Source organism: Passer domesticus, chromosome Z (assembly GCF_036417665.1).
Source record: "Passer domesticus isolate bPasDom1 chromosome Z, bPasDom1.hap1, whole genome shotgun sequence".
In the NCBI taxonomy this organism is placed as follows: domain Eukaryota; kingdom Metazoa; phylum Chordata; class Aves; order Passeriformes; family Passeridae; genus Passer; species Passer domesticus.
In genome coordinates, this window is record NC_087512.1 from 21894962 (window position 1) to 21919147 (window position 24186).

General features: G+C 33.9%; 1 protein-coding gene across 2 annotated transcripts in view; it reads left to right on the forward strand.

Moving 5' to 3' along the window:
• Positions 1-24186, forward strand: part of CWC27 (CWC27 spliceosome associated cyclophilin) — a 97897-nt gene that overhangs the window by 55147 nt on the left and 18564 nt on the right. Inside the window, exons 11-13 of one of the 2 annotated variants that reach the window (XR_010353520.1) lie at positions 11836-11933; positions 21546-21655; positions 23217-23379. Coding sequence is in view for 1 of the 2 variants with exons in the window: in XM_064404698.1 (XP_064260768.1) it covers positions 11836-11933; positions 21546-21655 (208 nt within the window). In the remaining variant the exon portion in view is untranslated. The remainder of the gene's footprint in view (positions 1-11835; positions 11934-21545; positions 21656-23216; positions 23380-24186) is intronic. The other variant, XM_064404698.1, reaches the window with a different exon arrangement.

Below are 24186 nucleotides of genomic sequence, written 5' to 3' on the forward strand. Positions count from 1 at the left end.
ATCACATCCTGTCTCTGATGTCCAGAATCTGACTTATAAACAAACTTTGACATGAGGATCTCTTCTTTTACTGGACAGTCAGAAGGACTTGATGGCCCATTCTCACCAAAATCCCAGTTGAAACTGATCTGCTCCTTCTGTCAGCTTATTTAGATAGAGGAGGTCATAAAATCAAGGCAGGGGAATTTTAAAAGGTCCTCTTAACCAGCTTGTGTTCTGTTACAGAAGCAGGAGTAAACTGAGCTAACAGTGCTTGACTAAGGAATGAGCTACATAATTTTTTCAGAGACAGAGAATTCACAATATATTACTTGGCTTATTTTTATTGCATTCTGTTGTGCAGCTCAGCAGGGTAATTCCCTGAAGTTCTGTGTTTACTGTGTATGTCTCTGTTTTCTGCCTTAAATAGGGGAAGGGAAACAAAGGGCAGGATGCTGTACCAGAGCATCTTATCCAGCCTGTACCTAGCAATCTCTGTCTTCAGGAGTTCCTCAGAAGAAGTATGATGTAAATTGTTTTGACAGTGGAAATCCTGGCTTTTGACTTTCTCGTAGTGTCCTACATCTCTACCCTGTCACATCATGTACATGTGGTTCCTTCATGTGACAAAAGAGGGCTTAGGAAAAGCAGTTGCTGCAGCTAGGTTCTTTTCTTGCTGCCAGAAAAATTCTTTCCAGTCTGCTCTCTCTTGTCTGGATCAGAGGAGCTCCTAGAAGAGGGGGCAGCCAGGGAGGAACCCCAGGCTGGATGAATCACCCTGTTGGATCCTTTGAGGCTCAAATAGTACTATTGGAAGAAGGAGGGGGTTTTTGTTTTGAGTAAGGCTCAGTGATTGTTTCTAGACTTGAAACATTCTGCAGACAGTCTTTAAACTGGCATTAAGTTGATGACATTTTTATGGACAAAAAAAGCAATTTTATGTCAAGTTGACATTTGGGAAAAATTAAATTATTTTCTCTTCAGATATCTATTTATTTCAAGTCTTAATTAAAAAAAATCAGTAGTTGCTTGTGGAGGAATACATTAGGTAGGTTCTGTAGGATGTTTAGCTGATCTTTCAGACATTTCAGCATTGATCCTGAGAGCACCTCAATATATACTTAATCTCAAGCCTTTTTTACATTATTAGAACTACTAGCTACTGTGTACTCGGCGTTCCCAGTTGTAGTCTGCAGTAGGAAATCATATTAACATGGTTTGGGTTTTTAAAATACCAGTTATATAGAGACTGCAGAGCAGACTCACTCAGAAATAATGTTGACATTTTGTAATAAGGAAGATTGCTACAATCTGTAGGCCCTGTCCTCTGTCTGTAGGCCACTAGCTGTATGAATGATTTTTGGCAAAATTCTTTTTTTAATATGGTTCTTCAGTGTAATTACAAATAAAATTTGTTTATTTAAGATTGCTTCTATTATAGAATTTACTGTTTTGTATCGACAGGTAATATGGTAGATCAGAAATTATCTACTACAGATCTGTATATCTGCATTGACTATATTTTACAGTGCCTGATAGGTTTTTATGGAAGCCATTTGGTGATCTCATCAGCAAGAAGTCTATTGTTTCATTACTATCAGATTCAGTGAGTTTGTGATTAAATCAGCAGAATGGAGAACATGAAGGGCGTGCTGTTCACTTTGCAATCATTTCCATCTGTTAAAAATTTTTATCAGATGTTGGGAAACAGCAGGCAAAACTCAGAGCAAGTGTTTTATCCAGTTTCCAAGAAATAGTGATATATAATTGGTATATATTATGTTCTTAGTTTAATCTGTCCAGTTAGATGTTTTAAATAACCGATGGTATACCAGTATTAGTAGAATATATAGAAAGCTATTTCCATCATTCCTTGTATTATATTCTTTTGAAGACTCTGATGCTGATACAAATATCTTGGTGCCTAGTAATCATAAGCACTGATGACACTTTCCATAAAATGGAGAGTCAGAGTGAGAGCTGTAGAGAAAAATTTCCATTTGGCATATGCTGTAGTCTGAAGTGTCTTTGCCTCTATTGATGATGTAGGAATCTGCAAGTGAAACTGTGTGGCCAGTGGCCAGTACTATTGGCCTCAGAGAAATGGGAGAGGAATCCATCAGCAATACCTATATGCTGATTTGTTATAAGGTGGTCTCAAAGCATAGAGTATTCAATTTCTTCAGAAATTAACTTTTAGCACTAACTGTTCTAAATAGATGGTTCTGGTTTCATGTAAATGTCAGACATACTTTTAATAATGTGAAAGGGGTTTTTTTATCGCAAAGAAACTGTGGTCTCATCTGAAAAATGAAAAATATTTTGTCTTTTTTTAATTACTGAGATATTACTGAGTGGCTCCTTGCCTAGATATTAAAAGTTTGCAGTAAGTTGTGGTTTTACCACACTTTTTCATCTTTTGTCTGTCTCAACTTCTTCTGAAATAAGTAATTCCTTTTTTCTTTATCTTCAGGTCAGGGGTGATTTTTTGTGATGGGAATAATCTTGGTCATCTTTTCTGGAGTTTCCTGTATTACTGTGTTGGTAATTTTGGCATAGGATATTCTGTTTCATTTATAGTATTCTAAATGGAGTAATATTGACTGTCTCTTGTAAAGCCATTGTAATAATTCTTGGTTTATTCTCCTTAATAAATGCGCATTTTCTGTTATTCTGTAGTTTTCCACAACTACAGATTGGTAGCGTTCTTCATTGTGCTGTTACTAGTTAAGTTCATATGCTTGTTTCATGAACCTGTTCTGTTACTTTGGAGTAACAGTCCTTGTAAGGAGTAGAAGGACTTCACTCTGCAGGATATTCTTCAGTTTTGTAAGATAATTTTATTAGACTTTTTGAGAACCTGCTTGTTTCATTTTCCATTCCTCCACTAAAACCATGAGAAATCACCATATTTTGTCTGGGATTGGCTGAGTTTTGGATCTTCTATATGTATCTCACTCCATTTACTCAGAGTATTTAACTTGAAGAATTAATTTAGTTAAACTGAAATAAACAATGTAATTGCTTATTCTTGTCATAGTCTAGATAATTTTTTTCACTCTGCGCTTTATTTTAAATCCACTTTTCACCCTTTTCTCTCTCTTTAAAAGGCACATTGTATAGGCTTTTTGAATATATAAAGCTGTTCATCTTGTTGTCCATGACTTTGTTCATCCACACCTTCACAAGTACGTTTGAATGAAATTACTGGATTAGTGAGAAAATTTAGAGTCTCACTGTTCAAGTTGATTATTACTTAATTACTTGATTAGTTACTTCAAATAGAAGCTGTCATGATGTCCACTGTGCTGTCCTTGGTCATCCCTTTTGTTCTAGAGATGCAGTGGTTGTTACTACCTAGTCATCTGGTACCACATTAGTTTTAACGGGAATTAATGAAACAGGAATTTCTGAGTTCGTTTCTGAGGATGTACTCGCTCTGCTCTTGTTTCATCATTATCTCCAAGTCAGATCAAATTCTTGGAGAGTTACTCTCTAGAATCTTCTTTTGAGAAAGCTGACACAAATCGTTCATTTATCCAATCAGCAGTGATTTTATTTTACTTTATTATTCCCTTTAATCCCGTGTGGCCTAGTGACCTCTTGCTCCTTTTAATTTTCTTGTTTTAATTAATTCAATAATTTTAGCATTAAACTTTCAGCTGTTTCCTCTTTAAAACTCATCTTCGCCTCTTTACTACACTTTCTAACATAAGATCTTTTACAATCTATTCTGACAGCTGTAGCTTTAGATTTACAGAGGCAAAATTCTTCTAAAAATTATTTTACTGCTTGCTAGTCTCACTAATTAATTGCTTATCTTTCTGGTCCCTTTTTTTATGAGTTTTGCATTACAAGTAATACTTTTGGGATTGTTTTTGTGTACAGCCTTGCTGCTTCTAAAGGGTTTATTACTTTTATCTAAGATTGTAGAACCTGCTTGACTTTTCTGGTAAAACTACACTTCTAAGATTTCATATCGAGTTACAGATTTGGTTTGCTTAAGATACAAGAACAACATAAGACAATGATCTAGATTTGAAAATAAGAATATTAAAGATGCTAATTACTGTCTAATAGAAAAAACATGTTTAATTGGTTTACTAAAAAAGATTCTGATAAATTGACCAGTCTATAAGTGTTTCCTGAGCCATGGTAAGCTTTTCTCTAGGCTACATATTCATGACAAAATTTATTTGGGATTAGTCTGGAGGAGATGGTTAAAATTAAAGAGAGGGAAATACAGAAAAAGAAGAAGAACTTGCAAAATAAGCAAGAAGTTGGTCAAAAGAGAATGTAAAGTATGTTGAAAGCTATTGTTTTGGGTCAAATTTAAGGCTAGTTCTAATTCAATGTTTTCAGTAATACTTTAAATACTAAAAAAAACCCCACCACGGTTTGTTAACAGAAGGTAAAGTTTGTAAATACTATAAAGTTGGAAAGTAATGTTAATGAGACAGGAATACCCTAATGCAAAATAGTATGATCTCAAAAGCTTGAATGATAGAAATAGGGTGAAGTTTTAAGAGTCATAGAATTATACAGTAAGGAACAAAACCAAAAATTCCTCCTGTAGGCCATCATTCAGAAGTGACAGAGTAATAGGAAAGCTTCTTAATTGCAACAGTTCTGCAATGTGGTGTGTTACTGAAAAAAAAACCCGCAAACCTACTTCTATCAAGCATTAAGCTAGGCATTTGCAATCCAGATAGATATGGCATTGGTCTGGATGAGAGATGCTGTTAGTCTCCACTTTTTCTTGTTTTGTTTAACAGTTGCTAATTATCTTGCGGTAAGCAAAATTACATTTTCATCTTAAACTGAGAAAACTTAGAGTCTCCTGTCTGTTCCACGATCTGCTGTGAACATATATGGTCGAGATAGTGCATAAAATCAGCCTTAATATATGATATGTGGTATATGATATATATGCTTCTATGCATACCCTAATGCATACATCTGCATTTTCTGGCAGTGTAACTGGTGGGTGAACAATGTAAGCAAAGAAAGTTTATAGTGAAAGCTAATACCTTTTATTAAGCAAACTGTGGAAGAAAAATAAGCTAGCTGAAGAAGAGCTCATGTGCCCTTAAACCTGTAGGGTTTTTGCTTCTACATCTGTGTTAGTAACCATAATAAAATATATTGCCTCTGCTTTGGTATATTTTTTGCACAGGTTTGTACTTCATGTTCAGCTTACAGGCCATGTTGTTTGCTGAGTTTCTCCCAGTAGATTCAAATGGTAACATTCTTCATCAGTTTGAGTTGTGAGAATTCACTGTACAGTATTGGGACTGCTGACATACCACATAGCTTACAGTTCAGTATATATAATTAAAATAGGGTGCCAGTTTTCTGAAGTGTTAGTGATGTGATGCACCTATTTACACTCAGGCTTATGGTAGTGAAAAGACAGTAACAGTTGACCATGTAGTCTTTAATAAACATGCCAGTCCTTTTAGATTTCATCATTGAAATCTTTCCTAGGTAACATATATAAATACTGGTGATTTATCCGTAAATTAATTCAGTGCATAAGTTTTTAACATTACACAGAATTGCAGTACTAATTGCAAACTGTAACAACTATTGCTAAAGTCAAACATGACATTAACTATCAGCCTTACTGTTAAGACAGGTGGCTATACAGGACCCAGCAGCTGTATTAAAATGTTTCATCTACAGTTTTCCAATGTCAAATCTGCTGAATATGTCTGCCACCATTTTTATATGATCATCTTATTTGAGATACAGTTGCAATAGACCATTTGCAGAAAACAGACAGATATGTGTCTGACTTCTACAGCAAAACCAGGCTGGCAAGGAGACAAAGTGCATATTCCAAATCCATAATTTTTATTCTCATATTTACAGTTGTAAAAGTCTTGCAGTACCAGAGATGAATAGTAATGCAATCCAGACAAAAATAAGATTCTTGAACCCTAGAAAAGTCTTAGATGTACATGCCAAATGGGGAATTTGCTATTCATTCCAAGAATTGCATGTTCGCAGATACCCCAAGGAGCAGAAGGGGGAATATCAGAAAAGGCTTCAAAACTGACAGTGTAGAGTAGAACATTCACCTTGATTCTTCCACACATTCTGCATGTCAGCTAGTTGTGCAAACATGACATTTTATATTGTTTTGTTTTATCATTGGGGTTCTCTATTTGAAAATACTATTTGTATTTTAGCTTAGAATTGGAACTCTCAAACAGAATATTAGGCATTTTTCATGAGTGTCTAGCAGAAAACAAAGCTGTTATCTGAACAGAGATTTCTGTTTTTTTTCTCATTGCCTCTGGTATTATTAAGGTGCCTGATTGTCAGTTCTAGAATAACCTTTCCATATAAATGATGGATGTTGAAAATTATCATTAATAAATATAAGAACGAGAACATGAAATGTGCTTTTAATGGAATTAATACGTTTGGGGAAAGATGTGGCAGCCTGTAATTAGGAGGGGATTGAATCCAGGACTTCCTTCCAGGCTATTAGTTTACATGATGAAAGGATAATATTGTACTATAGCTTGGTTTTTGTTTGGTTTATCTAAACTGAATTAAAATCATCTCTTCTGCTATGAAATTAACATGAGCACTGTTGAAGTACAATTAATAATTTTTAATAATTTTAATAATTATTAGATAATTTTAATAATTTTATTTTATTAAGATGTTACAGAATTCTGCTCATGTAAAAATTAAACTTAGGTAATAACCTTGACTTATTATTGACAACATTCTAGAATTGCTTTTGAAATTCATAAGAGTATTTTAGGTTGTTTTCTTTGTTGTGATATACTTACTTGGAACACTTCCTAAATAATGTTACTGTTTAAGGATAACCAGTTAGTAATTTTCTTTTTGATGTTACTTGTGATGTTTGACTCTTACTGAATGAGAAGACAGCAAAAGCAAATGGAAGGAAATTGTCTTTAAAAAATATAAGCAATGTAATTATAATACTGAAAAAGAAGAAGGGAAAATAACATGCTATGCCATCAAAAATAACAATTTAATCATTACTACAGCACTTCCTTGAATTAATTCTTGTTTCAACCATGTCTTGCATTCTAGAAAAACTCCAGGCCCAGTGATGAAGATGCCATGATTTTTCTGTTGTTTAGTCTCTGAATAGTCTCTCCATTATAAATTTACATTTATCTCAGTAAATGCTCTAACTATGAGGCTATCGGTATTGTTTTGCCATCACCTAAATATTTCTGTCTTGAAAGACTGTGGTCTTGTTTAATATTGGTTGTACCACCATCAGTGAATGACTGTGTGCTAGGGTAACCTCAAAAAGTTTGAGCCTCTCTAGGGTCATACATGGAGTTTAGAAGGGGAGTAGTGAATACTCCAAATTGTAGGGAAGTTTAGACTGGAGTTGGGGTAAATTTGGAAATGCATAGAATGCAAAGTTCTCCAGCACTTTTTGATAGGAATACAGCATCAGATGAATCTTAGCATCTTCTGAGATTTGTCATCACTGGATGGGAATAGCTGAATTAGTTTTGAATATATGCAGCCTTTTTTTTTTCCTCTAAATCACAGTTGATTAACATACTGTGACCCTCTAGGTCTTCTTCGTGTCTATACATAATATATATTTTATTTGTTAGAGACTTGGTATGCTTATATAAATACAGGTCATTATGGTTTATATACATATGTGCAGAAGCCTGCATGTACAAAGAGATTTACATATGTATGTAGAGAAGGAGGAATGGTGTGGGACTTGTGCATAACAAGTGTGATTGTATGGTCACTTACACCAAAGTCACAATTACTGTTTATTTCAGTAATCAGTTTCTTTTCTTTTGCCAAAATGAAGTCAAATACAGAACTTCTCTTTTTTGAATAAATTTACTTCGTAAATTCAGAAGACCTTTAACTACTTTCAGAAAAACACCTTCAGTACATGGCACTTAGAAACAATTTTATCCATTTAACCTAAAATATTTGGCTAAATTTTCAACTGATTTTATTTCTTATTAACTGATTATTATTCTGATCTAAAATACAAAAGAAAAATTATATATATACATACCAGAAAATTGAAGCATGGAAGATATGTTATTGAGAAGATAACTGCAGAAGATAACCTCCATCTCTCTGGAAGCCACACTGCTTTTGATGCAGCCCAGGACACAGCTGGCTTTCTGGGCTTAGAGTGCACACTGATGGGTCATATTCATGCTCTCATCCATAAGCACCTCCCAGTCCTTCTTAGTAAGGCTGTTCTCAAACATTTTGTCCCTATCTTTTAAGATTAAACATTTTCAGATAACAGGGTTAGCTAACTTAAGTGTAAGAACTTTGGTGAAAACATAATGCTTTCTGGTTTATTAGTGTTCATTTTAATGAAAGTTAGAAAACTACAAGAATTCAAATAACAGAACTACTATTTCATCATGATAGGTATGATACAGAGAAATGAAGGCAAGTTAGCCTTCCTTCACTCCTAACCAGGTATAATAGAATGGTTTCATATACTCTTCAGAAGAAAAAGAAATTACCAAAGGTAAAATTAATGCAAGTTAGTGTGATATTGTAAGCAGTAGATAACTGTATTGCCTTTTGGGAAAACTGGAGGCAGGGAATTGTACGATACAGGTTCAGAAAGAGTTGAGTCTTTGATTTAGAAAATAACTGAACTTCTGCAGTGTTTATAGTACAGGTAGGTTTGTATCAAGCATTTACTGAAAGCCGGTGACATTCTTATTTTTATTTTTTAGAAGTCCTCATTAGAAATTAATAGAGTACATGTCAACAGAATATTACAAATAATTTGAATTTAATACTTAAGTTGGCGCAATACAATAAAAATACCTGGGTAATGTAATTAAATGCTATGTTTTACATCTGGAAATCAAAAGTGCACATTGTAGCTGCAGGACAGACAACAGCTGAATGACATTTTGGAAAGAAATGACCAAGAGGTGAATTGAGAGTCATTGTGGAAAATTAGTGTTTGGTGCAATGTTGACCTTATGTTCCTTTCTGAGTTAGGAACAGAGTACACCACCAGCAGAGACTTGCTGGAAAGCTGAAACCCATCAGTATTTCTGATTCCGAATTCCATCTTCAGAAGGACTAAGGAAATACTGCAGGGAGTTCTGGATTAGACAGAAGTGGTTGAATTGAATGTTAGGAGAACATTTTCTCTTTTAAAAAGAGCTCTTTTTAAAGAGTATTAATTAATCTGCTAAAGAGAAGCCAGAGTGGTGACCATAATTAAAAATGTAAAGCTGTTTCTTGATTGTGTATTCAGATAGTTTACCAGGAAAGCTGATCCCATCACCGTACATGGTGTCTTCAGGGTATAACTAGATTTCAGCATAAGTTACCTAAGTACTCATAGTTCTTAACATATGGAGTTCCTATCAGTTCACTGTGAACAGTGAACTGATAGGAACTCCAGATGTTAAGAACTATGAGTAGAACTATGAGTAAGAACTATCAAACCAAGGCACAACTGAACCAGAAATTCAAATGAAATATCACTATAAGTTTTGTGGATATAATCATTTTATTGTTCTGAGCAGAATCTAAAATTCTGGTGTTACGAACCATTTGGTTAGATCCTTTTCAGTTTTCTGCAGAGGAAGGTTACATCTGCTCTGGCAGCACCTCTGCATGCAGAGAGTAGAAGTTTCCAGGCTACTGGAAAAAGAAGAAGCAGGAAGAAAAAGGAAGAGGAGAACCTGCTGTAGCTGTGGAATCAAGGGAGCAATGAGACAAGGACAGATCAGAGAGCTGTGCTTTTATAGCAAGAGAAACTTTCCAAGGATAGGAGGCACTTACATAATTGATCACAAACTAACAGCTATGTTAAGTGAAACCTGAATGCAAATATACCGCATGCAAAGACCTAGGCAAAGAAGAAATTACTGCCTTTCTCACCAACCTGACTTGACAAAGTCACCTAGAAATAAAAAAATATGCTAAGTGTGGAGTCTGTAAAGAGACAAGTATCAAAGTTGTTTATTGACCTACTACTGATCATAGAAAGGTCTTGAAGAAATATTTTGGAGTTAGACTTTCTAAGAAAAGATTTTCTGTGTTCTGTACAAAAACCTCTTTTGACTGGAGAAAAAAAGGGTGTGGGGGGGCTGAATAATAGTTTCTAGCTAGTTCATTGTTCATGCTGCTAGTTCATTGTTCATGCTGCAATAGTGTTTAGCTAACTAAGAGAAAGAGTAAGTGGGTCCCCCTTACAAGAAACTTCTGATGTGCTAGACTCTGTTATTCCCAAGTGCCACTTGTAACCCACTCTCTCTGTGTTGCTGTCATTGTCTGTCCCTCTAAATATTTTAAACATACAACTTTTTATTGATACATGGTGTTCCTGCTGTACAACTTCAATAAGAAAATGTTGAAGTATATGATAATGGTATTGTAATGCAGCTTTTTAATAGTTTCACCCCCAGTTTATAGAAAAACAATGGAGATACTTGGATCAAAAATCTCTCTTTATCTCTTTTTCCCCTATGATTTTATTTTCAGGTAGAAAACTAGAACTGTAGTTTTTTGTAAAAGCTGTTAACCTTGCTTAGTGTAGCTTCTGTCATGCTGTTGAAAAGAAAGACCTCCTGATGTGGTTGTCTGAATAACTTTACAGTGATAGTCTTCTTTGCTAGTGTTTTTTGCAAGTGCTTTTGTGCATACATACAAATGTGCATACATATTGTGTGTACAGATTGTGTGTACATACAAATGACAATGAAAATCAAAAGTAGTCATCACCCAACAGTTCCGAGTCTTTTGTTTAGAAAAGGGTGTAGTCAGTAGTGGTATTACAGATGAAATTTAAGGTACATGAAACAACTGCAGGGAAAAAATGCTTGCATGTCATGTTCCTGCATTGTAATAATTTCTGCAGTTCCGTTTATTGTGATGAAATTTAAATCAGCCAGAACCTAATTTAAAACTAAAAAAAATTTTAAAGGGCAAAATACAAATTCTAACATTAGAAAAATTTGAATTAATTATCAGTTCTTTTCCACAGGTAACCATTAGATGGTCACAAATTGGCATAAGCTGAAATAAAATTTAAATTCAATTTACAGAAGAGCTTATTTTTGCATTGAGGGAGGTTAAGAAGTAGTTGCCCAGAGACTTTTTGGATATTCAAAACCTGTGTGGTACTCTCGGCATCCTCCTGTATTTGGCCCATCCTCCTGTATTTGGCATCCTCCTGTATTTGGCCCTCGGTTGAACAAGATACCTGGAATGTCTGATCTTCACAGGTCCCTTAAAAATTGTGGTTCTATGAAGAAAAATATTTTGTTTGATACTGGCACAATGATTTGAAAATTTTAGTTTCTTTTTTCTAGTTGTGTTATCCCATTAGGTATTTGTAGAATGAAATTAATTTTCATATCTAATAATATATGCTTACATACGTCTCATGTCTTTGTTCACTGACCAACTGCATTGCTTGTCCCGCCAAAAAAATCCAGGAAAAATACTAAGATTTATTACTTGAGCAAACTGATTTTTATAACACATGCAATATTTACTTGGAAGTACCTCAGTTTCAGATTCTCTTCGTGTGCTTTTCATGGCTAATTAGATGTTAAAATTCAAATGAGGATTCCTTGTTCTATTATTCATTTCCTTAACATATTTCTAATGGGGTCTTAAAGTAAGATGTCTTTTAATGTTCTTGGTAATGAAAATATGGACTTTCTGAGGTCCTAAGTGATTTTTAAGCCATGTTCTTAGCATCAGTGAGTCTGTACCTTCCCTTTGTATCAACATTCTACTGCCCATTAACTTTGATTGTGTTTCTTCTGAGTAGTTGTACATCTCAGAAGATAATATTCTTGTAAATGTTTCTCTTTGCAGTGAGGAACTACGGAAGGAAGCCCGACAGCTGAAACGAGAATTGCTGGAAGCAAAGCACAAAAAAGAAGAAAGAGCTTTAAGACCCAAAGAGAAAGAAGGTAAGAGGTTTTGTGTAGATCTCCAGTTAACGTTCTGGTTTTAAAAGGTTTTTTGATTTTGTGTTTTATAAATGTACCTAAATGTGGACTATTGTTAAAATGTAGATTTTTTTTTTTCTTTCCCTAGGGATGGTAGCAATGTAATGATGCCAGTATGTAAGGAAATTGCATATGAAATAGAAATTTTAGAAGTTACTTGAATTAACAAAATGAATTTAAAATTATGTGTTGAATTTTAACCTTTTACTTAAGAAACCTCTGCCGTAGTACAAAGGGCACAGGAAATGCAAATTTTTGAAGCTTCTTGCATAAAGAACAATACCAAGGGATACAAAGAACCCAGATAAAGAGGCTCCTCTGTCTCCAAGATAGTCAGGACTGACAGACGGACTCAGATAAGCACCAAAAGACCTAAAGCGCACGCACAAAGGAGAACAGTTCAATCATGAGGAAGACCACAACCTTCAGCCTCAGAGACCACCAAAAAGACCCCGTGCAACCACCACAGCAAACCACACATGCCCAGAAGGGCGTGGACCTATTTTAGCAAACGAGGGGAGGACAGGCAGGCCCAGGGGTTGAATATGCATGGAAAAGTTGTGCAATGTATTGCATATGGAACACCTTTGTGAATAAAGATGTAGGTCAGACTGCAGCTCCGGGCACAAGTTTTCACGAAAGCTATCTCGCTTGTGCCAGGCGCTGACATACATACCCACTTCATAACTACATCAAGTTGTGGAGCCTATTTATTCCGTGTATCGCTTCACATAGGTAGCATTTGTTCTCAAATCAGGTAGTATTTCTCCTTCTAAGTATTTGTTAGTTACATCCGTGCTGTGACCTCTTAATTTGCAAGGTCTTTTTGACTTTCTGACTTGGAAAGGTTCTTAAATGCAGATGGGTAACTTTGAACTCAAAACTTTCATGTATCATAAGACACTGATGGAACTCAAATTCACAAAATCACTACCATATTTATTTTCCTTAAACCTTAACAAAATGGGATCTTTAGCTGCCCTCTTCTCTGTCAGGCAGGTTTTATATTCTGTTTCTTTTTAAATGTGTATAAATTGCTACATTTATAATAGCATGTAAAGTGCACATTTTACTCCAGAACGATGAAACACCCTTTATTAGCCAAACTGAAGAAACAAAAAAGTGTCTTTAAACACTGTGGGGTTGTGAGGCACACTTTCAAAGTGGATTCTTAATTCTGTTCTCAATACCATAGAAATATGAAAGAAAATATAAAACTATTTTTTTCAAAATTCAGATAACACACAATTTACAATAGTGGTAGAAAGTATAACATAATTTTTAGAAAAATTTGTGAACTCTCTTGAATAACAGGTGAGCTTGATCAGTATTTTGACAAAGTAAAAAAATGCATTATCATTACTTTGTTTATGAAATCTGGCACCAAATGTTAAAAATTGCTGACTCTGAAAATGTTCCAGTAATCACTAGAATATAAGCTCTCACTGGCAAAAGAATGAATGCTGTCACTAGCCATGTTAAATAAAAAAGAACTGTGAGTAGAGATATAGCAAAGGTAAAATGTAGTCCTTTTGTACATATATGATAAATTATCTTGAATAGTGCCATGTATGGCAGTTCTTACACTATTGCTTAAACTTATCCCTGTTTTTGTGCCAGTGGGTGGACTTTGTAAGATGAGGAAATTCACCTTTACGGTGACAGAATAAAGTAATACTTGGGCAATAGTTACTTCTGTGGTACAGTTTGGAAGGATACTTTCTATTCAAGCAAAGGGAGCTTATATACCCAAGTTGGTGAGGGACTTCTATTTTCTTTGAAATAAATAGCAGCCAGGCCATAAATCAGTTGAAAATCTGCAGGTTACGGCTAATGATACAAATAATCTTGAATAATCTTGGCTTTCCTTTTAGTGATAGGAAGGGGTCTTTTCCAGTACCTGTTGAGAAAGATGGATGGCAGGAAATATTATTGACCTAGCCAGTGGAGTACCTAACTAAAAATCTTAAAAATAAACATGTTCTAAAATTTAAGGCAAAATTAAAAGGATGTTAAATGAGATGCAAATAGTGAAGGATAAAATTATTAATGAAAATGTAGTGAAATATTTCAAGTTCATACTAGAAAATGAACTGAACATGAATTTACACTCTGATGCGGCTGTCACTGTGTTGTGTGTCACTGGTTGTTGCTACAAATGCAGTACCTGTAAAAGTGTGGTTGTACTGTTGCAGTCAGTTCCAAGTATTGTACCACCAAAAAGGATAATGAACAATTCAATTAAAATGGACAAAACCGCCCAAAACTAGCAGAACACCATTTGGACAACTTTATTAGGAGATACTTCAAGGTAAGTGTAATTTATATAGGGAGGGTGAAATCTCAAGTCAAAGGAATGAAGCATACCTTTATTGTGAAACAGAATTTACAACTGAGGAATAATAGAATAGACTTTAGAAAGACTTTATCTTTAATGTAATGAACTGTAACAGAAGTGTTGTACCAAATGAGTAATTTTGCTCCAAGGTTAAAAGCATTTTGTTATTTTACATTTATTGGCCTGAATTTTAATCAGTACAGTGGAGCTATCAACATGGAAGACAGTCTTCTAAACATATAATGGTTTACCTATTCCAAATTAGTTTATGTATAAGAAATTGTACATATTTTAGAAATACTTCTATCAGGAAGTTGATGTTTAAGTAGCAGTAGATTTTTCCATTGTTCTCTGCCTATCCTCTTGGGGAGTTTGGGATGGGGAGTGGGTTGTCATACTGTATCAGGTATGCCTTGTGTCTTGCATTGTGTCTGTCTATGCTTTGAGCTGGCTGCATTAGGAAAAAATGTTAGTTCACAGGCTATGTAACCACATCAGTGTGATTCTGTGCTTGATTAATTAACACTACGTTGCAGCCAGACCTTGCAGCCATAGTGGGAGAATTTCACTGCAGATCACAAAACAGTGAGAATAAGGCTTAGGTCATACTTGACAAGGTTGGGTCTTGTTCTGAGAGGATGCTAAGGAGGGGTCTGCAGCATGAAACATCTATTTTAAGTCTGCAGCACAGATCTTTATTAGTATTGGCATCACATTTAGTATCACTTCTTCAATTTGTTCATATTATGTTTACCTAATACTTTTCTGTATTTGGAGATTAGATTAATTAAGAAATACTGGAGAGTGAAAATTTAAGTGTTTACATTGTTCCAAGAGGTCAGAGAAAAAAATCATACATGTTTGATTATAACCAGTCTTCCAATTTGTGAATAGTCTTGTTGACTATGCCAGACTGCTGTCAAGATCTTACTTTAAGAAAGATGTTTTTCTTTTATGTGACATTTGTTGTAGTGATGCCAGAAATTACATCAAACACTATCATATGAGTGCTGAATTAGTTCAGCATTTTGAAGTACTTGGTCAAATATTAAAAAAATATCTTTTTGAATTTTCAAAGTTCTGTAGAGTAAACCTGGGAATGTACTTCAATGAAATCTGCTTCAGACATACAGCATCTATGCAGTTAATTATGTGACGGTTTTAAACAGTAGAAGTATTTGGGAAGTAATATTTTAATTTTTTTCATTAGAACATTTTTTGTAAATAGACAAATAATCTGTAGACTATGAAATTTAATTGTCATGCATGAGAAAACAGAAAAGCTGTAAAATACTGTCTGAATAGGGAAACCTAACAATCAAAGTACAAACCAACATTCAAGAGTAAGAATTGTACTGAGGCATGTAGTACTGAGGCATTTTCTGCTTTGTTTATATTATGAAAAATGAAAATTTATAAAATTATTTAGAAAATTGTCCAAATCAAGTGAGGATTCCAGTGCAACATTATATTTTATTTCTGTTTTATTTTAAAGTCTGGGTAATGTCAGGGGCACTCAAGGAATTAAGCCCTCTCTTACACGGAAAGATACTTTCTTGAAGTCTGGGACTTTAATAGGGTTTTGGACCCTTCAGAACACTGAAAATAATAAAATCCAAATTTTGATGGTTTGAGAACTTTGCAGCATTAAGTATGAAGATTTTTTCAGTTTATACAGTAGAGCTGCATTGTATCAAAGTGTCCATTGTCTTTGCAAAACTTTGTTTTCTCCCACTGTTCACATTTTTTTTACATTTAATCCCCTAACACCCAGCATCCCTGTGCAGTCCCCTTCCTGCTAAGGTGAATACTTTTTTCCGTTTGTCTCTCTGTCTGCAGAAGAAAAGAGGACAAAACCTCACTGTAAACCACCTTTGATTTTATTAATAATCTTAACTATGTTCTCAAAATCCACCAACGTTTAAAAATTACCTGTATTTTAGACTAGGACCATGTGCCTACCAAAGTTCAGAAAACATTTACTAGAAACTTGCAGTTCATACTGTTTTGTAGATCTGTTCTGGTCTTTCAGATAAGTGTTTTGAACCTCTAGGAATTACTTGTAAGATTTTATTGTTTGAGTTTGCTGAATGAACTAGTAAGTTTGTTCTAGAACTATTGCGTTTTTCATTGTAGCAAACTGAAAATCTAGTAATCAGTCCAACCATGGAAGCTCATTCTGTAAGCAAATCTTTTCAATTGTTCACAGTTGCTAAATATTTTCTGACTCTTACCTAACTTCTTGGCAAACAATGGCTCTTTTGAATCTTAGGCGGGCCAGAGCTATAGCAACATTAACTAAACAGTTCTTGAAGGTGCAAAAAAAACCTAAGAAAAACATAAGTAGAGCTAGTCCTAATCAATAATATACAGGAGATTAAGTTACTAACTCTCTCAACCATAAAATTATTTCATTTTTCTGGTATATTAATTTTTACACTACTTTACACTAAACTATATTTTAAGTTTCAGATACATAATATTTAAAGCTGTATTTATTTTTTTTTTAATTCTGAGAGAAGTGAGTTATTTGTTTTGGTTATTAATTATCAAAAATGTTTCTAAGTTCTCTATTTGCAACTTCCGATAGGAATTCTATTTTAATTCCTCAAATATTATGGCATATTAGAATTTCTTATAGAATTTGTGAGGATTTTATTTGGTTTGGAGCAAAAACAACTTCTCTTTTAAAGATTTCAGTCTCAGTAAGATTTTTAAATGAGTACTGCATACCCTTACAACTCCAAAAGAATGCAATATAAACTGTATATTGATGAGCTGAAAGTGGAATGTACTGAAATAATACAGGAATGTGTTTTAGATCTCTTACTTTAATTCACGAAAACATTCAATCATAATTACTTTCTCTTCAAACAAGAAGTTTTTGAGGTTTTTTGACGCTTTGGTATTTAGTCTAGCTATGCCATGCATTTTTTGGAATTTCTGTCCAGTAGGTATTTTGTCATATGAAATGTGTCATCTGAGTTGCTAAAGAATACATTTTGGATGCTGAGGAAAATTTATGGGCCCGACACATTTCAAGCATACACAAACCCTGCTAAATAAACTGGAATGCCTTTTTATATGTGCGTCTTTGTACATTCTTCTTGTTACATTTTTCATCTTACCTCAGTTTTGCATAAACTCATGATTACATATGAAAATGACATTACAATAGTTAATGAGATTGCTTTAGCATATCCAGAATGTTTTGTAGTGTAAAATACTTAAGTGTGTGTAAATATCTTCATGCTAGCTCATGAAAGAAAAAATCAAAGAAAAATCATAAGTCTTTTGTTGAACCTTTTCAATGCTATAGGCTCTTGCTTTTTTATAGTTACATTAAATCTGCAGAATCAGGATGTTTTTCTCTGTCACAATATGTATTTTTTCTACCCTTCATGCATGTTTCTGGTAATACTTTCACCAAACCAAATTCACTTCATTTTCCTGTGAGTGTTTAGTGTACAGCTTCATTATCTCTTTCTTAAAAGGAAATAAAATCTGTGGAATTTCATATGGATTCTAATTACAAGAAAAGTAATTACTACAAGGTTTGTTTTAAAAAGTTTGTACTGTGGAAAATTGCATGCATACTCTCAGATCTGCATTTATGTCAAATTGTACCTTATCTGTGCCACAATTGGTGGACTTGTTATGACAAAGTTACACTACCTGCAGTGCTAGCAATGGAGCCCAGTCTTCAAGAGCAATATCAATATGAGCATAAGCAGTGATCATGCTGTCCTGATCTACCACAGGCAGCTGAATTAGAACTCATATTTCTTGATTTCATTTAGTGGAAGAAAAAATTGCAGTTTTGAAAACAGAACAGTTCTGGTACATCTTTTCTTGCGTGTTTGTTATGTTGTTAAATGTACCAGATGCTTTAGAAATTAAGCTTAAAATTACTAAGCTTTCTTTTCTGCTTCACTTCTTATTAGGAATTGATCATTCCTAAGCCATCCAGTCATTTCAGTTCAATGCCCTTGGATCAAGTTTTGTCTTTGTTATACTTCCTCCATTTGGTAGTTAAAAACGGACATCATTTGAACTGTTCCTTTTTTTAGTGTGAGCAAAATAAGGTCTTTCATATCTTTTTTTAATTAATATCTTCTTTTCTGGTTTAAAGACTTCAGGATTTCCTCCTTAGTTTCAGACTATCACTGTAAACCATGTCCCAAACCCAAAGTTTTAGGTTAAATTATATCATCATGTTGGCATGTATTGGCTGTAATTTCAGGATAGAAGAATCAGCCTGAAAGAAATTATTTTGACACAGTAAGATTAAGACTTTCTTGGTGGTAACTCAAGCTAGCTTACATAAATAGCAACTTATAATTATTTTGAAAGTAGCATGAAATGTATTTTCAATAAGGTAGGTTATCTGTTTTCTTTTTTTTCCCCCCTCACCTTCCTTCCTAATGGAATATATACAACAGCTTGTTCAAACTCAACAAGAAATTCTTTCTTTCATGCTATTTACACTTTGTTTGTGGTGAGATCCTCCTAGGGAACAAGATTCCTGTAACTTAAATTGGCTTCTGCATCTTGTGATACTTCTTATTTTCAATTCAGCTGCAAAAGTCTTGCAGGGAATCTGGGTTGCAGACTGGGAGATATGAAGTAGTAGGCAGAAATCTACTTTTACATTTTAAAAATTTTCTTCCTACCAAGTCTCTCTCTTCTGGACTTTTTTCCTTGCTTGCTAGTTACCACTCAGACACAAAGGAATTTTATCAAATAATTCCTGCTTATCAAAAACTGAATATATAATTTCTATTAAAAAGTACTCTTTGGTTTTGTAATCATTGGAGCTTTCAAGTTTTAAAATAATCTTGGCTTAGGGGTTCTTGAAAGTCCTTCCTGTTTTGTTGCTTGCTTTCAATGTTGTGTGACAGGTTGTAGGACTTCGTGAAGAAATACAAGCATGTTTTTAAATAATTTTAATGAAAGTTGGAAAAATATGATGCGTACAAGGGCACAGCTCTTTTGGTTGAGTCACTCTGAAGTTAGTTCAAGTGGATCTGATTATCTTTTGTCTGAGTTATGAAAAGGCTTTCCTAGGAGGCAGAGAGCATGAAGTTGAGGATTAGAAAACCTCTGACAGGCAAAGACCCAAGAAACAATAATATCAAAAGAAGTCTTTAACTGAAATTTAAATTACTTGTGTTAACAGTAAGTGGCACACATAGGAGTGTGATAAAAACACATAGACACAGACTTTCAGGGGAATTTTACCCTTTTTGTATAAGAATTGTATTTGAGCTGCACTATTTTAAACTACATTTTCGGCAAAAGACCTGTCTGACTAAGGATCACGTCCTTAAATTCAGCATATGTATATCAAAGGTTGGATTTCAGGTTTAAATGTTTGTCGCCAGTTTGTGACTGGCATTTTCAAATATGTTCAAGAGCACTCTTCTCAGTTCTTTTGCGTATCATAGATAAGCAATTATATTGCATTAAGGGCAGTTATATTGATCATGGGGTAAATGTGATTCCCTTGAAAGTACTCATTTAGCTGAATGTCACCTGAGAGATTGTTTTTTATAAGAAAGCAGATTGTTTTCTACTTCAAATTATTTATCTAGGGGCTAAATGTTAGTAAAAGGCAACATTAAGTCGTTTCCAGACAGTCAACATTTTGGATACATGTATTTCTGCTAAAACTAATGCATTATTTTGACAAAGGGTTGGTCTTGAATTAAGAAAAATATTTTTAATTAGTAGAATAGATGACGTAATAGGGGAAAATACTGAGCTTTTTCATTATATGTGGTAGTTTTTTTCTGAATTTCCATTCTCGTCAGTTCATCTGATATTATGCTGCATGAAATTTTATGGCAGATTTGATTTCATTCATGCAGCTGTTTAATCTTCCCTAAATGTGTGTGCGTATGCATTTATCTATTTTGGTCATTCTGGAAGATGGATTTTTCTTTCTTTGTCTTGCTGGTACCTGTCATACTCTGTTCATTATTATATCCAGCGTACCAACTGGAAAACCCTAGCTCTGAATGGTATTAAGTATGTTTGACTACTTTCCCTGGTACCTTTTAAATACAATGTAGAAAGGGTTTAAATGTTGTTCAACTGCAATGCAGAAATTAAGATAAAAAGGAAATAATATATTTTATTTGTAGAAATATGTAAATTAGTATTTTATGTCTAGATATATAATTACAAACTTCATAGAAAACTTGAGTTGCAAGACATTTAGTTTGGAATCAGAAACTTTTTCTGTACAGCTGTCAGCAGTCATCTAAAAAATTTGATAACAAAAAATTCATTTAGATTTACAGTTCACCAGACTGTATGTCCTGAAATTTCTTGAAACAGTTTTCTCCAAAAATGTTTTCATCTGCAAATGTTCATCATTTGCAATAGATATCCTGGAGGTTTATTCTTCTGTTTGTTACCAGGAATAACAATTGTGTAAATATGTGTACATAAATTTTAAGTATACTAAATCAGTATGTACATTGTCTTAAAGCTGTTCAAGAAGAAGAAAATAATGTGAAAGTATGGTGTTGATCAATTTTTCAATTCAGTTTTTGTCCCATTAAACTACTAATGAATAATGTATTCATTAATAATTTAATGGGACAATGAAAAATCTTTTTTTACAGTGAAGACATTGTAAAAAAATAGAGTAGCTCATCCATATATCGCTTTATAAAAAAGAGTTTTATTCCTGAAGAGTTATATGAAAAAGGGTTTATTCCTCATTGATAGCATGAACTCTTAAAAATTTAAATGTTACTGAGTTTTTTCTGTATTGCAAAATCAAGGACTTGATTTGTGGCTACTTCAGCCTACAAAAGAGGGAAACTGTGACATTTTCTATAAATTGTATTTGTTTACTTTTGAACAAAGAGTCACAGAATATTAACTCACATAAGATTTCAACTGCTACGAGAAAGTTCTTCAATAATTAAGGTCATTTGGTTAAAGGAATTGCAACAGTTTTCATCAGAGGTTTTATTTCTGTTATCCTGCTTTCCCTGGCTCCATAGTAAAGTATAATTGAAAGAAAAATCTTTTGACTCATTCTCTGCCCAGTGCAGTGTTGTGTTTTTCATTTCAGCAAGTAGCAAATCATTCTACTGCTGAGAAAGCAGTACAACTGAAATGTTTTATGGGAGTGTTTTGCTTGGTATTTTATCTCCAAAAAGACACTAAATCATTAAACCAAACTAAATTTGTTTAACCAAATATGTTTCCGTATTCAGAGGAGGAACCTGCTCCAAACAGTGTTGTTGAAGAATACCTTCAGGAGAAGAGAAAATACGAAGACAAGCGAAAACAGCAGCCAAAGAAAGGAGTTTCCCGTGAAGATCAGGTAATAGTTTGATAGCCTGGGCAACAAAAATCCAGAAAATGAATTATGTTCATTTTTGAATATGTTTATATCTTGATTTGTATAAAAGCAGAGTTTTAAAATCAGTTATTTAATTTTCTATTAAAATAAAGTTATTATTAATAAAAATAAATATTTTAATTACCCAGTTACATAGGTAAATGAATCTTCAATGTGTACTTGAAAGGGATCCCAGTTTAGCTGCTAAAATCTTCTGAAAGGAAATGCTAGTCATGGAGAGATGTTCTTGATTACATTTTTAAGAATTTGCATTTTTTCATCATATGCTTTCCTTGCTGTAGGATAACGCTGAAACAGAAGTTTACATATTTGGCATTTGGTTTTTAACATTTAAAATTAGAGTTTAAAAATATTAAATTCATCAATACTTCTTGTTGTGAAATGAAAGAAATTGTTTATAAGACTGTAAAAAGAAGCTGTTTTAAATACAATTAAAATTATTATTCAAAGTTAGTTAGCATGTCTCTAGGCTCTAGTAGGCAAATATGAGCAAAGTAAGGTTTGCTTTACAAAGGCAATTGTTTTTTTCTAAAATAGGGAAGTCTGTAATGGTTAAATATATGAAACTGCCTATGAAGTGGTAATACCATCAACTTAAAATCTGTGTTGTACATCACATACATTGGTTTGTAAGTGCATGTCAGTCAGCTACGAAGATGTTCCTGTTCACATGTTCAGTCTAGAAGAGAGTGGAAACTTGAGGCTTAGTAACTTCAAAGCAGCATTTGGCAAAACTTTATACATGCAGCAAGCTGATTTAGCCCTGAACTAAGAAGTTTATGGAAACTTTGTACATTCAAAATCCCATTATCTTTGAATCAAAGAGTACTAAAGCTCTGTTGGCAGTGTGGATCAAGGGACTTAAAACCATGTCTAATGAATTTATATCAGCCCTGTCCTAGACATCACCAGAAAACAAGATGAGTTGATAGGGATATATATTCTAGGAGATCTTCATTTTTATTTATGTAACCCTGCTGGTAACTATTCAACAATAATTAATCAAGTTCTTTTTATTCCATTTCACTTGTGGAGAGCCTCTTCTTGTCTCACACCCCTTGTAACTTATCCTATGGTACAATACCATTTTCCATCCTCAGTGCAATAGTTAAGGGAGAGAGAGAAAAGGTATCTTTCCCTAAAATACTAGAATGGAAGTCCTAGCCCTCCTATTCAGTCAGGGTCAAATTATAAAATTATTCTAAGCATAGTATAGCATCTAGTGGCTCACTACAAAAATGCCTACTAAGATATTTCAAAATTATTTCTGTCATCAGGTCTAATCACAGGAATGCTGTCACAAGAGAAAATTAGACAAGACATAAAGAATGTGGCTTTTTTTGGTCACAGTTACATATTAAAAGGGTCAGTTTGAGTTGGTTTCCTTCTGATGACCTCAGCAAAGATTTGCTGTCTCAGGTGTTGCAAGTACAGTGTTTGTTTACAATAGTATGGAAAGCTGTAGAACTAGGATGATTTGCAGGCCCAAATATCCTCAAAACTTTCGTCTTTCTCACCTTAGACAGAAGAACAGACAGAAAATAAAGAAAGTAAATGCAGAAAAAGTCCTCCAAAATCTACCCTTGGCAGTGCTAAAATATGTTTTTGAAAGAATTCAAAAGCCAGGAAACTCCTCAAGCTAAGATTGCTCCCAGAAGGAAATTTGATTCCAGTGAACACTTCTGGTATTTCCTATTTCTGTTTTCTATTCTTGTTTAGTTTTTATTCTTTTATTTAGTTTTTATTCTTTTAAATTTGAAAAACTTGACCAAACCAAACTACACAGCCATACAGAGGTGTTTTACAACATGGGTTGCCAACCTATCACCTACGAGTCAAATGTAGCCTGCCACATAAATTCAGTTAGGCACTTACTCCCTGATGCTTTCATTTTCAGGAATGTCTCAAATATCAGCAAAAAAAAAATCTGTGGGCTGTGCAAATTATTCATAAGCTCTTCACTTTTTTTTGATGAGCACCCCTCTACCATCACAAGGCTCAGACATACAACTTTTGTATAATCAAACTCCCATTTTAGATGATCAGAAAGAAGAACTATGGTATGATCTTCAGGTGTCATCTGAGATTTGGTGACTTCATTGTCCCTGAAAGATCAGGCAATGTCCATTTGAGAATAAAACAGCAGATTTAAATGAGTATGAACTTTATGTGTGCAGCATAAGAACCTGTATCTGCAGAAATAGTTAAGCTGGTTCATTTTTTTAGACAAAAACTTTGAGTTTTTTCAATGTCCACACATAATTTAAAATATCATCAACATAAAGTATATAAGTATCAGTTAAACTGGGTCTTTGAGGCTTGAATGGTTTGTAATTTATACAGTAGGTTACTTTAAAAGAGGACAGTAGCATGTCCAAAAAGCAAAATTCATTGTCGGCAGTGTTATTTAATCAGCTGTTTTATTCTCTTGGTACCTACAAGTATTTGTTCCTTAAATATTCCTTTTTGTTTCACTAGATGGTGAGAGAAGT